Source organism: Oncorhynchus mykiss, chromosome 21 (genome assembly GCF_057628025.1).
Source record: "Oncorhynchus mykiss isolate SJ-2025 chromosome 21, ASM5762802v1, whole genome shotgun sequence".
Lineage (NCBI taxonomy): Eukaryota > Metazoa > Chordata > Actinopteri > Salmoniformes > Salmonidae > Oncorhynchus > Oncorhynchus mykiss.
The window spans coordinates 8,341,828-8,359,587 of NC_143042.1; the positions used below are offsets into that span (position 1 = coordinate 8,341,828).

The window sequence follows — 17,760 nt, forward strand, 5'->3', positions numbered from 1 at the left end:
AAACACAGTTTTTCCTCCACCCGCTGTGTGCTGCTGGGCCTGTCCGTGTTGGATAGCAATCTGCCACCTCTTGGTTGCGTGGGCGCGTGCGTGTGAGTGTGTTTGTGAGCGTGGAGTTATAAACAGCCCCAGTGCTCCTCTGGGGAGATCTACAGTCCAGCCTGACATGATTCACACTGACTGGGGGTGACCTTGTAAACTAGCCCGTACACACACATACACACACACACAATACACACACACACACACACACACACACACACACACACACACACACACACACACACGTCTGTCTATTGCATTTTCATGACCAGTATTTCTAATTATTTCAAAAACGTTGACTAGTTGATGCCTTGATTTTATTACGACTTGATGTTCCCAACATATTGCTCACCATCTGTCTGCTTCAGAGGATCAAGAGAGTCATGAGAAAAACGAGAAAAACGTTTTGATCAGTCATGTAAATAAGGTGCTGAAAACAAATTGGCTTCCTACTTAAAATGGAGAACACGCTATGAAGGAAAATACTAGCGTTTTGTAACTTTATCGATTCCCCCCATCACTAATGTTAGTCATGAATGATAGGCCGACATAACGACAAAATAAATGACGTTGACACAAATTGACTCCAAATCTCCCCACGTGTGCAGTCATACGCTGTCTTCAACCCTATATTACATGACGGTGACCGTGAGGACTTGAGGTCTCTAGTCCACTAAAGACACGGTGGCTCCTTTAAATCAACCTTCAGTAGTTTGACATCATTCACCGGGAGAGTTGTCTGACATCATTTCCTGTGACATGGCATTGACGTCATTTCCTGTGACATGGCGTTTCAGGTGAACGTCACGGTGGACTACATCAGAGCTGCCACCAGCTCCTCAGAGACCAGCACCATCCCCGCCTTTGCAGAACGCACCTGTGCCACGGTCACCATCGGCGGCATGTGAGTACACCTATCTGGACACCAACTTGTCCCCCTGCACCGTCGACCTCTGCTGACCCCTAACATGTCTGTCACCCCGTCTGTCCCCTTGCTTGTACACAGGATGAGTAGTCCAGACGAGCGTTTGTCAATCGGAAACCTCTATAGTAACTGCAGAGCTTTGTTCTAGTCCAGTAGGAACACGGCAGAGTCGGCTCAAACTTACTGTATTTCACCCGTTGGAAAGTTGAATTGGGTGTTAGTACTGGACTGGAACAAACATGCACAATATGCTATGATTGAAGGGGACTGATCTAGGCCATATATATCTATATTCCTTAGAATCAGTTGAAGTGAATATCTGTCTGTAGGACACTGATGTAATGGACAAGGACAAGACAGTTCAACGAGAAATAAAAGCAAAGGCCCAATAGAACAGCTTAAATGTACACAGTACAGGCCTACTGCATTAAAGAGCATTAAAGAGCAACCAACGTGGGCAAGCCACACAGTTCATTCACACCCCTTCAGGTCAACATGTCGCCCGGCTATGCCCTCTGAGGTTGTTTTCACTCATACAAATGGAAGAAAGACCTTGTTAAGACATGTTCTGGAGCTACGGAGTCCCTCTCCTTTCATCTGCTAGCCCCCCTTATCACACGGCACCGCTAGTTAGCAGCAACGCCCGGCCAGCGTAGGTCACCCAATTACCTGGCAGACGCGGTGCATTGTGGGTAACAGGTGCCCAGGCCGCTCTCAGGCTCTGAGGTGCTGTGTGTGTGCGTGCGTGCGTGCTTGTCTTATGGCGCACCATATTTCTCTCCACGTGGTGAGCCAGACCCCTCTACCCGTTTAGCACAAGGCGAGGGAGAGAGGCACAGCAGGGGGGCTAGCTGGAGATAGCTAGTGCCAGCAGGCTAGCAGCCGACGTCCTAGATACCACGACCATTGAGATGGTTAGTATTGTAGTGGGGACTGGTGGAGAGGGGTGTGGAAAAGGCCTGTTTGACCGTACCCTGCTTTTAGGCTAATTTAAGGTTGTATTAAAGGTTGTCTGATTTCCCAAGGACACGTCAACCTCATTTCCTCATACTTTATAAATGCATACAGTCAGGCAGGCTAGGTCATTCAGTAAATAAGAGTTTGTTCTTTAAACTGACTTGCCTTTATAAATGAAGGTACAATAAATAGTCTTTGGAACAAGCACTAATCTGACAACCTGGGTGGGTCAAAGTGAAAGATCCACCATGTTGTTTTCACCCATCCCAGTCATGTGAGATCTATGAAATGAAAACAATATGCTTTTCCAACTTTCTTTAAGTGTCTAATTTGAAGGCAATTTGCAACACTTAGTCCAACATTTTTGCAGTGTTAGCTGATCTGCCTCCACATTTCCATTCAGAAGATGTGAAAGTCATTAAAGCCACTGTCATGATGTGATGCTCAATTTGTCTCAATTTATAAAAGACCGAGAAATGAAACAAAGTGAGGACGGGGGAAATTACTTTTTCTGTTTTTTATTTTTTATTTTTGACTCCACATCTCAATTGAAGGCAGTTTACTAGACTCTCTGGCTCTCTGGCTCTCTGGCTCTCTGTCTCTCTGTCCCTGCCTCATCCACCTCTCCAATTAATCTGAACAGAAAACCTAATAAAAACATTTCACCACAACGAGGAGCCACCAAACTTACTCAATCACGGTCTTAGCATGCCGACAGGCTAACAAAACATTTTGGAAAGACGAGCCTGCACCGAGTGCACTCACTCCCATCCACTTTAGCTGTTACATGGGCGCCTAAGGGCTCTGAGCTAACTGCAGAGCCCTTCCATCAAACTCTCACCTGTTATCTTTCTACTTCTATCTCTCACCTTCCCCCTCTTTCTGTGGTTGTGAAATAACAATGCTGCCTCTGCTTGCTGTGGTTCGAAGGTCTCTCTCACCTCGCCATGTTGCCGGGACCTTGACTTGCTAGTCAGTTAGTCAGTCATTGTCTTTCACATATTCCTTAAGCTTTCTTTGTTCTGCTTCAGTGTTTCTGGGCTTGTGTTTCTGGGCTTGTGTTTCTGGGCTTGTGTTTCTGGGCTTGTGTTTCTGGGCTTGTGTTTCTGGGCTTGTGTTTCTGAGCTTGTGTCTCTTCAGTGTCTCTTCAGTGTCTCTTCAGTGTTTCTGAGCTTCAGTGTTTCTGAGCTTCAGTGTTTCTGAGCTTCAGTGTTTCTGAGCTTCAGTGTTTCTGAGCTTCAGTGTTTCTGAGCTTCAGTGTTTCTGAGCTTCAGTGTTTCTGAGCTTCAGTGTTTCTGAGCTTCAGTGTTTCTGAGCTTCAGTGTTTCTGAGCTTCAGTGTTTCTGAGCTTCAGTGTTTCTGAGCTTCAGTGTTTCTGAGCTTCTTCAGTGTTTCTGGGCTTGTGTTTCTGAGCTTCTTCAGTGTTTCTGGGCTTGTGTTTCTGAGCTGCTTCAGTGTTTCTGGGCTTGTGTTTCAGTGTTTCTTCAGTGTTTATGAGCTTGTGTTTCTGGGCTTGTGTTTCAGTGTTTCTGAGCTTGTGTTTCAGTGTTTCTGAGCTTGTCAAATCTGTTTCTCTCACTCACTCTCTCTGTTTCTCTCTCTCCCTCCACAGTAACATAGCCGAGGCGTTGGTCAGTAAAGGTTTTGCCACGGTCATCCGCTACAGACAGGATGATGACCAGCGCTCATCCCACTACGACGAGCTACTGGCTGCAGAGGCACGGTAAGCACAGTGCCCCAAAATGGTTTCTACTGCTGAAAACTAAACCTGACTGTTTTAACCAGCTTGACTAAACCTCCCTTTAAATGAAAATGCTTTCTGTCACGCTCATGCAACAACAGAAGTGTATTCCCCTTAGGGAAACAATACGAATATGTGTGTGTTGCATCATGGCACTGGTCAGAGGTGGCCATTTTTCCCTGTGTCGTAAATCAGCTCCTCTACAAGGCCTGGGATGTATTCATTACTCTGATTCTGTTGCGAAACGTTTCTTAAACGGAAGCAAACTGAACAAAACAGGGAAGGACCTACCTGAATTTGTCCATTAGAGCCTCTCGTTTAGACTGATTTACACCCCTGCGCTGCTCTAATTTTCTACGAAAGTATTGACCTCTGAGTGTCGCTCTATCGCGCACACACACACACTGAATCAGGCCTTCTCTTTACACGTGTCTGTGAATATAATTATGTGCACCGGGAGATTTAGTACGTGCTTTAATACACCACTAAAGATGAAGATCTCCGGGTTAGCAGATAGATGACGACCCACCCTTGGTGTTTGTGCAAGTGTTTTCCCATGCTACCCTTCTCTCTCCTTCTGTCTCTTTCTGGGCTCCTCAAACTCCTTCTCTCCCCTTTCTCACTCTCCCTCATCTCTTACACACATACATCACTGACCCACAGATGACAATGACTGACACCATTTCCATCATCTTCGTCATCTTCATCTGTAGCACTCAATCCCTTTCCAGTAGGAATCTGAACAGGTTGTCATCACACCAGCGTCAGGGTCAGACTGAAAATGCACTCCCTCGTCCCCCCAACCATTACAGTTTCCATTTTAAGGGTATAGATTACACGTGAAGTGCCTCTGCCGCTGATCCTCATGGTGGAGCCGGGGAGCTTGGAAACTGTATCCCCCCTCTGAGCCGGAATGGCTCTGAGTGTTTATTACCCACAGCTTCATTTCTCCTCTGCGGCTCAAAGACCTGATGGTTCTCCTTAACTCGCTGGATGATGGGATGAACCGTAATGGTGGCCGCTCTGTCTCACTCTCTCCCTCTGATTGATCACAGGGCAATCAAGAACGGGAAAGGGCTGCATAGCAAGAAGGAGGTCCCCATCCACAGAGTGGCTGATATCTCTGGGGTAAGATGGATTAGTGTTAGAGTGTGGGTGGGTGGGAGAGAGAGAAATGTGGGTGTGTGTGTCTTTGAGGAATAGTTGTGTGTGTTTACTGTTATGTGACTAGGCTTATATCTTGTGTATTTTTCCCCCTGGAGAGTGAGTGTGTGTGTGTGCAATGTTCACGCACATTCTTGGGCCAACATTCTTCTTGATAATATAATTGCCAAACCTTGACCCACCAGTCTCAATGCCCTCCAGACTCTCCCAAGCCACTCCCCAGGACAAACCTTGTCATCTGATATATTGATGACTCACTCCCCCCCCCCCCCCCCCCCCGTAACCCCCCATAACCCCCCATATTATAGCAATAAAGTCCCATCTAAATATAGTTCCCTCTGCGTTAATAAAGTCATCCAGGAAGTTGTTTACGTGTTCCAGGGACAGCAGACAGCGTCTCTGCTTATGAAAATTGATTGGGCTGCTCACTAAATGAAGATTAGATTTTACTCCGTGCCCATAAAATGTGTTAACGGGGAGTAATGAGATGCACGTACGTACCCACACTCTCTCCACACTCTCTCCACACTCTCTCCACACTCTCTCCACACTCTCTCTACACTCTCTCTACACTCTCTCTACACTCTCTCTACACTCTCTCTCTACACTCTCTCTCTACACTCTCTCTCTACACTCTCTCTCTACACTCTCTCCCCACACTCTCTCCCCACACTCTCTCCCCACACTCTCTCCCCACACTCTCTCCCCACACTCTCTCCCCACACTCTCTCCCCACACTCTCTCCATGGACCACGTGTGTTAAAGCACATAAAGGAATGACGGCTGGGGACACACACTCTCTCCCTCTCATTCTGTCCACCTTAAGTCTTTGTTTTACGAGAAGACCGTGCTTTAATGGACTGGGCAGTCAGTCTGGGCAGTCAGTCTAGGACGTGTGTTATTGTTTAACGCCCGCATAGACACACACGCTGTTCTCCAGTGTAATGAGGTGTGTGTGTGTGTTGATCTTGCCCAGCCCCCTCTCTAAAGACGCTCCATCTCTCTCAGCAGCCCTCTCTGTGTTTCACTGCAGCCATAGAGGGGATACGACACATTTACATGTCTGCTTGTTTCCCTGTCACTCTGAAGACTGACAGCCGCCCAGGAATAGATCCTTGATACCATGCCAATCTGTTGATGACTTCTGCCAGTCAGGGAGAACAAGCGTGTGTGTCTCTTCCTACATCTTAAAGTACTGCTCCCTCTTGGCTGGAGAGCTGGGCTGTGGAGGCTGTAGTGGCCGGGCCATGCTAATGTAATGAGCTTTCTAATAAAAATACAGAAATGGCAGCTAACAACCCGATCCACCGCCCCCCTCAGCTCTCCGCCTGTGACACACACACACACAGGGATATTACTGAGAGGGATTATGTAGATGAAGTGGGTTATATTGAGAAGAATACAGTGGGGATATATAATGGAGTACAGTGGGGTGTGTGTGTGTGTACAGTACATACAAAGGTGCTGAGTGGATATGGCACTCGCTCTCTCTCTTCACCCCCCAACACAGGTTACATAAACACAGTCCCTCCTGACTCCTGCCCCCCAGCCCAGCTGGTATATATTTGTGTTCACCTGTTTCCCTATTCCCATTGGCCACCTTTCTCCATCCTAAGAGTTCATCTGAACAGAGAAATAATGTGTAGTGTAGGGCTAGATTCCTGCCCAGTAACTTTAATCACCACAGCAATGTTGACTTTGCACCCTGCAATCCTGAGCTACCTGGCGCTTGATGGAATAGTTCCACCTTGTCAACAACATATTTCCTCATCCTCCTCACCCAGTACATCTATCTGTTTTGCCAGAACACATCTCTCTTCCTCTACACACACCTCCCCACCCCACGGCATCTAAATCATGAGCGAGTGCTAGTGAGTCACTGCCTGGTTTGTTGTGGCTGCATTGGCCTGCCTGCCTTGGCCTGCTGGCCGCGCTGTGTATTTATTAATATAACTCTCTCTCTCTCTGCCATTGATTCATCAGCCTGTCTGAATAGGCAATGATTTAGCCACGCTTGTAATTCTGGCCTTGGTGTACCCATCAAGCCAGTGACTCACAAGGAAGGGAGGAAGGGAGGAAGGGAGGGAGGGAGGGATCAACCTAATTTACTCATCTGCATATGAAGTGGATGGACTACGACTGAGGTGTATGATCCACTATTAGACCATCCAATTGACATGAAGATCTGCATTTCTAGGGTGAAGCTGCTACTCTGAACATGTTTCTTTCTTCTCCAGGAAACACAGAAGGCCAAGCAGTTCCTGCCTTTCCTCCAGAGAGCGGGCCGCTCAGAGGCGGTGGTAGAATACGTGTTCAGTGGCTCCCGCCTTAAACTCTACATGCCCAAAGAGACCTGCCTCATCACCTTCCTCCTCGCCGGTAAGTAGTCCATCCGCGAGGGCCATTAGGCTACTTCCTGGTTTAGCTAACTACATCCTGGTTTAGCTAACTACATCCTGGTTTAGCTAACTACATCCTGGTTTAGCTAACTTTCTTCCACCGTCCTTCCAGTTACTCACAAATCAAATGTATATGTCACGTACACAGTTTACAGCAGGATATAAGGTACTGTGAAATGCTTGCGCTAGGAGCTAACAGGGCGACGTGTCTTTCAGCCCATCTTGTTGGCTACCTCAGGGATTGGAGCGGCGCCTGGTTAGACTATTAGTCATCAGTCTTTTAACTCTGTAAGCAACATTTGTTTTGGTTTACTTCCAGTTTAATAAAAACATAGGCTAGTAGGGGAGTGTGTGTGCAGTATGTGAGGAGAGGTGGGTGTGTGCAGTATGTGAGGAGAGGTGGGTGTGCAGTATGTGAGGAGAGGTGGGTGTGCAGTATGTGAGGAGAGGTGGGTGTGCAGTATGTGTGGAGAGGTGGGTGTGCGCAGTATGTGAGGAGAGGTGGGTGTGTGTGCAGTATGTGAGGAGAGGTGGGTGTGTGTGCAGTATGTGAGGAGAGGTGGGTGTGTGCAGTATGTGAGGAGAGGTGGGTGTGTGCAGTATGTGAGGAGAGGTGGGTGTGTGCAGTATGTGTGGAGAGGTGGGTGTGTGTGCAGTATGTGAGGAGAGGTGGGTGTGTGTGCAGTATGTGAGGAGAGGTGGGTGTGTGTGCAGTATGTGAGGAGAGGTGGGGGTGGGTGTGCAGTATGTGAGGAGAGGTGGGGGTGGGTGTGCAGTATGTGAGGAGAGGTGGGGGTGGGTGTGCAGTATGTGAGGAGAGGTGGGGGTGGGTGTGCAGTATGTGAGGAGAGGTGGGGGTGGGTGTGCAGTATGTGAGGAGAGGTGGGGGTGGGTGTGCAGTATGTGAGGAGAGGTGGGGGTGGGTGTGCAGTATGTGAGGAGAGGTGGGGGTGGGTGTGCAGTATGTGAGGAGAGGTGGGGGTGGGTGTGCAGTATGTGAGGAGAGGTGGGGGTGGGTGTGCAGTATGTGAGGAGAGGTGGGGGTGGGTGTGCAGTATGTGAGGAGAGGTGGGGGTGGGTGTGCAGTATGTGAGGAGAGGTGGGGGTGGGTGTGCAGTATGTGAGGAGAGGTGGGGGTGGGTGTGCAGTATGTGAGGAGAGGTGGGGGTGGGTGTGCAGTATGTGAGGAGAGGTGGGGGTGGGTGTGCAGTATGTGAGGAGAGGTGGGGGTGGGTGTGCAGTATGTGAGGAGAGGTGGGGGTGGGTGTGCAGTATGTGAGGAGAGGTGGGGGTGGGTGTGCAGTATGTGAGGAGAGGTGGGTGTGCAGTATGTGAGGAGAGGTGGGTGTGCAGTATGTGAGGAGAGGTGGGTGGGTGTGCAGTATGTGAGGAGAGGTGGGTGGGTGTGCAGTATGTGAGGAGAGGTGGGTGGGTGTGCAGTATGTGAGGAGAGGTGGGTGGGTGTGCAGTATGTGAGGAGAGGTGGGTGGGTGTGCAGTATGTGAGGAGAGGTGGGTGGGTGTGCAGTATGTGAGGAGAGGTGGGTGGGTGTGCAGTATGTGAGGAGAGGTGGGTGGGTGTGCAGTATGTGAGGAGAGGTGGGTGGGTGTGCAGTATGGGAGGAGAGGTGGGTGGGTGTGCAGTATGGGAGGAGAGGTGGGTGGGTGTACAGTATGTGAGGAGAGGTGGGTGGGTGTGTGCCAGACATATCAAGCCAGGTGCAGCGTCGCGGCCCCAGTTCAGAGGTCACGGTGTCTGATATCAGCGCTAGCGGAGCGCCCAGCTGTTAGCAGTCATTCACTACGAAGGTCCACAGGGGTCTGGTGAAACCACGCCAACCGGCCCCTGGCACCATTGGGATGGCGTGTAGCTGATGTGACCTTTCACCTCATGCGGGCATTGACCCTACCCCCGCTGGATCCCTGCCAGCGACCGCCCCACTCTGCCTCGTCTGTCATTTTGTGCCAAGCCAGGTGACTGATTGCAAATCAGTGTCAAAAGCAGGGCTCTCCAACCCTCTTCCTGGAGAGCTACCATCCTCTAGGTTTTTGCTCCAACCCTCATCTAGTGCCCCTGATTCTAGAAAATAGTTGCTTGCTAAGATAAATCAGTTCAGTTACAACTGGGACTGGATTGAAAACCTACAGGACGGTGGCTCTCCAGGAACAGTGTGATGAGCCCTGGTCTAGGGAGCATTTGGGGTATGAGGTGACCATTTTGTGCCCGGGAAACAAGCAGAGTGACAGTTGCAAGAGAAATATAGGCTACAATGTACTGTAGATTGGTTGTGTTTATACTTTCTGTCTGGCAGCTCAGCTTTCTGTCTGGCAGCTCAGGTTGATTTGTGCAGACAATTTAGATCAGAATCGGTCGATAGCAGGAATGCTTGTGTGTTTTAGATTAGATGAGACTCCATTTACTCGACTAGCCATAATAGAAGCATTACATCTAATCCAGGCATCTATCTATCGGTCTCTATTTCAGCTCTGTCATTGACCAAACAAAACAAGAACCCACTTCATTCATTTCCCAACAGGACGCCACCATTTATTCATGATCACATCATCCCCGGTTTAATTGTGCATGTCTTCCATTGTTAATGTTTTAATTAATTTGGTAATTTGTTTCTAAATGTCTTTCCCCTTTGTCGTTGGTTTTTGTAATGATTTTCTATGCCAGGCATTTTGACTTGACCCTCTCTCTCCATCAAGACACCTAGGTCTTTATTAAGACTGGTTGGAAATCTGACATTATAACTTGACACACGCACACACTTGCGTGCGTGTGTTTTCTGTCATTGGAAATGATTTTATTCAATCAGTGGTTATTACCATATGACAATAAGCACATTATGGCACAGAGCCTGGGTTTATTTGATTAAGGTCGTTCCCCGGTAAAAAGGTTTTCTGCTAGGAAATGACAGTTCATGTTGTCTTTAATAAACACATTAAGGCCAGATTAACGCTGATTGATACAAACGATCCCTGCTCCCTTTTTAATATGAGGTGCTTCCGTTATGGTTAGCCACCGCACCGCATCCTGACCACCCTCACCTTTCCTGGAAGGGTGTGGGTGTGTGTCTAATAGTTTCTTCATTTATTTGTGTGTGTGTAATTGCTGCCTGTGGGTTTGTGTGGTCATGACTTTGCCTTCGATGCCGTGTTACGTCTTTGTCTGTGTGTATCCCGTGTGTGTATGTTGTGTGTTGTCCATTGTATGTGTGTATATTGCTCAGAGTTCATGTGCGCCTCTGTGGTTCTTATTAAGGTTAGAGACCCCTGCTATATGGGACTGTTGGCATAACATAACTACCCCCTGTTATCTTTTACCCTACATACCTTTATCTACTAACACTACCCCACTCCTATCTTCATGTCCTCTCAATGTGCCAAAGTTATCTCTCCCATGTTTTATCTCCCTCTGTAACCCTGTGTGAAATGACATACGGCCTGTATCCCAAATGGCACCCTATTCCTACTTAGTGCACTACTTTTGACCAGGGCCCTGATGAAAAGTAGTGCACTACCGTGCCTTCAGAAATTATTGATACCCCTTGACTTATTCCACATTTTGTTGTTACAGCCTGAATTCAAAATTGATTTCATAGATTTTTTCCCCCCTCAACCATCTACACACACTACCCATAATGACAAAGTGAAAATATATTTTTCAAATTTATTGAAAATTAAATAAAGAAATATTTAATTTACACAAGTATTCACACCACTGAGTCAATAGTTTGTAGAAGCACCTTTGGCAGCCATTACAGCTGTGAGTCTTTCTGGGTAAGTCTCTAAGATTTCCACACCTGGGTTGTGCAACATTTGCCCCTTTTTCTTGAAAGAATGATTCAAGCTCTGTCAAATTGGTTGTTGATTATTGCTAGATTTTCAAGTAGATTTAAGTCAAAACTGTAACTTGGCCATTCGGGAACATTCCCTGTCTTCTTGGTGAGCAACTTCAGTGTAGATTTGGCTTTTGTGTTTTAGCTTATTGTCCTGCTGAAAGGTAAATTAATCTCCCAGTGTCTGGTGGAAAGCAGAATGGACCAGGTGTTCCTTTTTTCATAAAAAAAACTCCCCAGTCTTTAACAATTACAAGCATACCCATAACATGATGCAGCCGAAAATATAGTTGCTTAAAAATATTGAGAATGGTACTCAGTCATATGTTGTATTGGATTTGCCCCAAACATACCATTTTGTATTAAGGACCAAAAGTTCATTGCTTTGCCTCCATTTTTTTTTCAGTATTACTTTAGTGCCTTGTTGCAAACATAATGCATGTTTTGGAATATGTTTTATTCTGTACAGGCTTCCTTCTTTTCACTCTGTCAATAACGTTAGCATTGTGGAGTAACTACAATGTTGTTGATCCATCCTTCCCGGCGACTGAGTTAGGAAGGACGCCTGTATCTTTGTAGTGACTGGGTGTATTGAGACACCATCCAAAGTGTAATTAATAACGTCACCAAGCTCAAAGAGATATTCAATGTCTGTTTTTTTTTTTATCCACCAATGGTTGCCCTTTGAGGCATTGGAAAGCCTCCTTGGTCTTTCTGATTTCATCTGTGTTTGATACAGATACATTTTATGTGTGGGGTACAGAGATGATGTAGTCATTCAAACTTTTTTTCTATTTTTTAACCTTTTATTTAACTAGGCAAGTCAGTTAAGAACAAATAATTATTTAAACACTTATTCAAACACATTATTTCACATTATTTCACACAGAGCCCATACAATTTGTGACTGAAGCACATTTTTATTCTAACTTATTTAGGCTTGCCGTAACAAAGGGGTTGAATACTAATTGACTCAACATTTCAGCTTTTCATTTGTAATTCATTTGAAAAATGATCTAAAAGCATAATTGCACTTTGATATTATGGGGTGGTGTGTGTCGGCCAGTGACACAACATCTCAAATGAATCCATTTTAAATTCAGGCTGTAACACAACAAAATGTGGGAAAAGTCCAGGGGTGTAAATACTTTCTGAAGGCTCTGTATATGAGCTTAAAGATGCAGTCTTGGATCTTAAGCCCTTACAAATCCGTAACATATCATACGAATTGCAAAAAAATATTTACAGAAAATGTATGTCTTAACCTATCATACGAAATAGAAATAGATGACGCAGTACACAATTGTGCACCATTTTCGGGAAACCTTTTTGACTCGTGAGCACTACTTACTTTAATTTGACCTATATTGTCACAACAAAATCCTGTAGCAACAGAAATGGAATATTAGTCAATAATGTTGGTTGACTGGTGGTCAGGCTTTTAGCAGGCCAAAAGTAGGCTACATGATATTTGCTGTGTGTGTTAGTGAGGGTTTTCAGTGAATTTCACCATCCATTCTAACATTTCAAAAAGCATTCCACTTTGACATTCTGGGCTGTGTGTGTAGGCCAGTGACAAACAATCAACAAAATGTGGAAAAAGTCAAGGGGTGAAGACTTTCTTTTAGGGAATAGGAAGCCATTTTGATCTGTTGGATGTTAAACACCAGACGCCCTTCACCCTTCAGACCCCTTCATATAGGCTACTCACAATCACTTAATATGTGTTGAAGGTTTCCACAGCTCTAGAACATATGGATGGGATTGTGGAGGCCAGATGGGTGCGTCCGTGTAATGGCCAATCTGTTTGTAATGTCAGGCAGGAATTTAACTGGATTGGAAGGAGGCTCTCCAGAGGTTGTGTGCGTGTCTAGTGGAGTGAGCTTTCCTGGGCGCCACACTAAATGGACATAAATCCTTTAAGACAGAAGTGTCTCTTGAGGTCTGCTTATTGTGGAAGTCTGATGCTTTACCTGTTGACACCAAAGAGCCCTGCTCTCGGTCTTTCTCTCTCTGTCTTCGTGTTTCTCAATATGCATACTACCGTGCTCCGCTCTCATCCTCTGAGTGCGTTCTTTTGAGGACGAGAGTGTGGAGAAACGCATAAAACATTACTCACACTCCCCTCTACTGTATTACCTCACGCTGCTCCTCCCCTCTACTGTATTACCTCACGCTGCACCTCCCCTCTACTGTATTACCTCATGCTGCACCTCCCCCTACTGTATTACCTCACGCTGCTCCTCCCCTCTACTGTATTACCTCACGCTGCACCTCCCCTCTACTGTATTACCTCACGCTGCACCTCCCCTCTACTGTATTACCTCACGCTGCACCTCCCCTCTACTGTATTACCTCACGCTGCACCTCCCCTCTACTGTATTACCTCACGCTGCACCTCCCCCTACTGTATTACCTCACGCTGCACCTCCCCCTACTGTATTACCTCACGCTGCTCCTCCCCCTACTGTATTACCTCAGGCTGCTCCTCCCCCTACTGTATTACCTCACGCTTCTCCTCCCCTCTACTGTATTACCTCACGCTGCACCTCCCCTCTACTGTATTACCTCAATCTGCACCTCCCCTCTACTGTATTACCTGACGCTGCACCTCCCCTCTACTGTATTACCTCACGCTGCACCTCCCCTCTACTGTATTACCTCACGCTGCACCTCCCCTCTACTGTATTACCTCACGCTGCACCTCCCCTCTACTGTATTACCTCACGCTGCACCTCCCCCTACTGTATTACCTCATGCTGCACCTCCCCTCTACTGTATTACCCCACGCTGCTCCTCCCCCTACTGTATTACCTCACGCTGCACCTCCCCTCTACTGTATTACCTCACGCTGCACCTCCCCCTACTGTATTACCTCATGCTGCACCTCCCCTCTACTGTATTACCTCATGCTGCACCTCCCCCTACTGTATTACCTCACGCTGCTCCTCCCCCTACTGTATTACCCCACGCTGCACCTCCCCCTACTGTATTACCCCACGCGGCTCAGGAACAGGGTTGGAGAAGCCATGTTAGAGTTTAGGTGAAATATCACCTGTTGCTCGGCAAGAGGCTGCATGCTCCTCAAACAGTGGTTGATGTGTGGAGTGAAATGTCTTCCTATAAGCTCATATTTCTATATGCAACCCTCTGTGAAAGCAGACTTTAAGGTTGCTACTAAAGAGGATCCCAGGTACAACTGTTTGTTTCTCAGTTGCTTATATTAAGCACACACTTCACTATAAAACCGGAACGCCTACCCGGCATGATTGAAAGGAAAGGGGCTCCATTCTCTATTTGAGAAAGGGGCTCCATTCTCTATTCTTTTTTTCCCCTGCCCCTGTTCCTGCCCATTTTTATAATGGCCCATTCTAAATCTAAAGAAATTGTAACTATTAATAAAGATTTTATTGAGAGTAGTCTGATGGGTGAAATATGATCCCTTGATTAGAGAACAGCGCGTGCAGCCTGAGGCAAGTAACAGAGCGGCAACTTTATTTTGCATATTTCTCAAACTATTTTAGGTTGGGTTTCAATATAAGCCCTTTGTGACAACTGCTGATGTAAAAAGGGCTTTGATGGGGGAGCCTCAACGCGCGCACACACACTTTCTTTAACTAGGCAAGTCAGTTAATAAGAACGATCTCTTATTTACAATGACGTCCTACCGCAGCCAAACCTGGAGAATGCTGGGCCAATTGTGCGCCGCCCTATTGGACTCCCAATCACGGCCGGATGTGATACAGCCTGGATTGGAACCAGGGACTGTTGTGATGCCTCTTGCACTGAGATGCAGTGCCTTAGACCGCTGTGATACAGCCTGGATTGGAACCAGGGACTGTTGTGATGCCTCTAGCACTGAGATGCAGTGCCTTAGACCGCTGTGATACAGCCTGGATTGGAACCAGGGACTGTTGTGATGCCTCTTGCACTGAGATGCAGTGCCTTAGACCGCTGTGATACAGCCTGGATTGGAACCAGGGACTGTTGTGATGCCTCTTGCACTGAGATGCAGTGCCTTAGACCGCTGTGATACAGCCTGGATTGGAACCAGGGACTGTTGTGATGCCTCTTGCACTGAGATGCAGTGCCTTAGACCGCTGTGATACAGCCTGGATTGGAACCAGGGACTGTTGTGATGCCTCTTGCACTGAGATGCAGTGCCTTAGACCGCTGTGATACAGCCTGGATTGGAACCAGGGACTGTTGTGATGCCTCTTGCACTGAGATGCAGTGCCTTAGACCGCTGTGATACAGCCTGGATTGGAACCAGGGACTGTTGTGATGCCTCTAGCACTGAGATGCAGTGCCTTAGACCGCTGTGATACAGCCTGGATTGGAACCAGGGACTGTTGTGATGCCTCTTGCACTGAGATGCAGTGCCTTAGACCGCTGTGATACAGCCTGGATTGGAACCAGGGACTGTTGTAATGCCTCTTGCACTGAGATGCAGTGCCTTAGACCGCTGTGATACAGCCTGGATTGGAACCAGGGACTGTTGTGATGCCTCTTGCACTGAGATGCAGTGCCTTAGACCGCTGTGATACAGCCTGGATTGGAACCAGGGACTGTTGTGATGCCTCTTGCACTGAGATGCAGTGCCTTAGACCGCTGTGATACAGCCTGGATTGGAACCAGGGACTGTTGTGATGCCTCTTGCACTGAGATGCAGTGCCTTAGACCGCTGTGATACAGCCTGGATTGGAACCAGGGACTGTTGTGATGCCTCTTGCACTGAGATGCAGTGCCTTAGACCGCTGTGATACAGCCTGGATTGGAACCAGGGACTGTTGTGATGCCTCTTGCACTGAGATGCAGTGCCTTAGACCGCTGTGATACAGCCTGGATTGGAACCAGGGACTGTTGTGATGCCTCTTGCACTGAGATGCAGTGCCTTAGACCGCTGTGTTACAGCCTGGATTGGAACCAGGGACTGTTGTGATGCCTCTTGCACTGAGATGCAGTGCCTTAGACCGCTGTGATACAGCCTGGATTGGAACCAGGGACTGTTGTGACTCCTCTAGCACTGAGATGCAGTGCCTTAGACCGCTGTGATACAGCCTGGATTGGAACCAGGGACTGTTGTGATGCCTCTTGCACTGAGATGCAGTGCCTTAGACCGCTGTGATACAGCCTGGATTGGAACCAGGGACTGTTGTGATGCCTCTTGCACTGAGATGCAGTGCCTTAGACCGCTGTGATACAGCCTGGATTGGAACCAGGGACTGTAGTGACTCCTCTAGCACTGAGATGCAGTGCCTTAGACCGCTGTGATACAGCCTGGATTGGAACCAGGGACTGTAGTGACTCCTCTAGCACTGAGATGCAGTGCCTTAGACCGCTGTGATACAGCCTGGATTGGAACCAGGGACTGTAGTGACTCCTCTAGCACTGAGATGCAGTGCCTTAGACCGCTGTGATACAGCCTGGATTGGAACCAGGGACTGTTGTGATGCCTCTTGCACTGAGATGCAGTGCCTTAGACCGCTGTGATACAGCCTGGATTGGAACCAGGGACTGTTGTGATGCCTCTTGCACTGAAATGCAGTGCCTTAGACCGCTGCACCACACCCTTTGTGGATGTCTTTTTATTCACCAAGAATAAGGGCCCCGTTCCTCTTCGCTAGCTGTGGGAGAATACAGCTGGTTTCTAAAATACGTGTTCTATACAGGCATGTCCATAAGCTGCATCCCAGTTGTCTAAAACAACGTTTAGCTCATAACCCTTTAGTGTGTGTCCTTTACTGTGTTTATACTTGTGATATCGCTATTCAACATTAATGTATATAATGCCTATCATCATTAATTAAAAAGTCCAAAAATGGATGTACCAATCCCAGTAGGCTTCTTTAAGGGCTCTGTTTGCGTAGACTGTATAGACCCCGTTTAAGAGCTCTGACATGCAGAGTCATGCCTTGCAGGTAGGCCTATTTCTCTGCTAGGTGCTATTGGGTCTGCATTGTTTTGCTCGCTCTCTGTCTATCCCCTACTGTCTCCCCTCAGGTTAAACCACCTTTCTTTCTGAACCACGTACGCTTGTGAGCAGAGTTCCCCGTTTCATATTTATTTTAAAGGGAGGCTGGAGAGAGACTTGTTTTTCTCTCCCTTCGCTCCTCCTGTCTTCTCCATGGAGGCACCTCAAAGCCTCCCTCTCCCTCCCCTTTCCTACTTGCTTTCCTTCCTTCCGGAGTTTTCCGGGGAGTGCTCCTTTTCCCTAAAAGAACCAAGAGGAGAGGGAGAGAGGCTTTCAGAAGAGAGGGGGAGCGAGGGAGAGTGGAGGGAGGGGGATACAGAGAGCGAGAGAGAAGCCCCACTTCAGAGTGGGCCGGAGGGGTGCTCTGGGGAAGAAGGGATGTTCCTCTCCTCTCATCCACATGCAACTTTGATGAGATGGAGAGGGTTTCTTCCTTCATGGAGATGGAGAGGAAAACAGAAGGCCTAGAAGTGTGTTGTGTTCAATAGGACAAAACATAGGATGAAAGGAGACAACAGGGATAGTCCCTCATGGAAGGAAGTTTCACAGTGGCCACGCCCTTCTGGTGGGGTATGAATGTACAAATCCCTTAATCTGCTGTTGGTGCCTATAAAAATGAGCCTCAAGGTTGCTTTAAGTCTTTTTCATTTTCTTAAATTAAATACTGTGACGGTTTTCTCATTAGCCTGGAATGTTGTTTGAAATGACCTATAC

General features: G+C 47.4%; 1 protein-coding gene and 1 long non-coding RNA gene across 2 annotated transcripts in view; one reads left to right on the forward strand and one right to left on the reverse strand.

The window, feature by feature from the left end:
* LOC149972966 (uncharacterized) overlaps positions 1 to 17,760 on the reverse strand; it is a 280,595-nt gene that overhangs the window by 80,463 nt on the left and 182,372 nt on the right. The gene's annotated exons all lie outside the window — the stretch shown is intronic.
* The window catches only part of LOC110499879 (staphylococcal nuclease domain-containing protein 1), a 319,253-nt gene that overhangs the window by 60,760 nt on the left and 240,733 nt on the right, over positions 1 to 17,760 (forward strand). The window contains exons 12-15 of the mRNA XM_090213660.1: positions 840 to 946; positions 3,537 to 3,647; positions 4,721 to 4,793; positions 7,067 to 7,208. Of these exons, the coding sequence (XP_090069786.1) occupies positions 840 to 946; positions 3,537 to 3,647; positions 4,721 to 4,793; positions 7,067 to 7,208 (433 nt within the window). The remainder of the gene's footprint in view (positions 1 to 839; positions 947 to 3,536; positions 3,648 to 4,720; positions 4,794 to 7,066; positions 7,209 to 17,760) is intronic.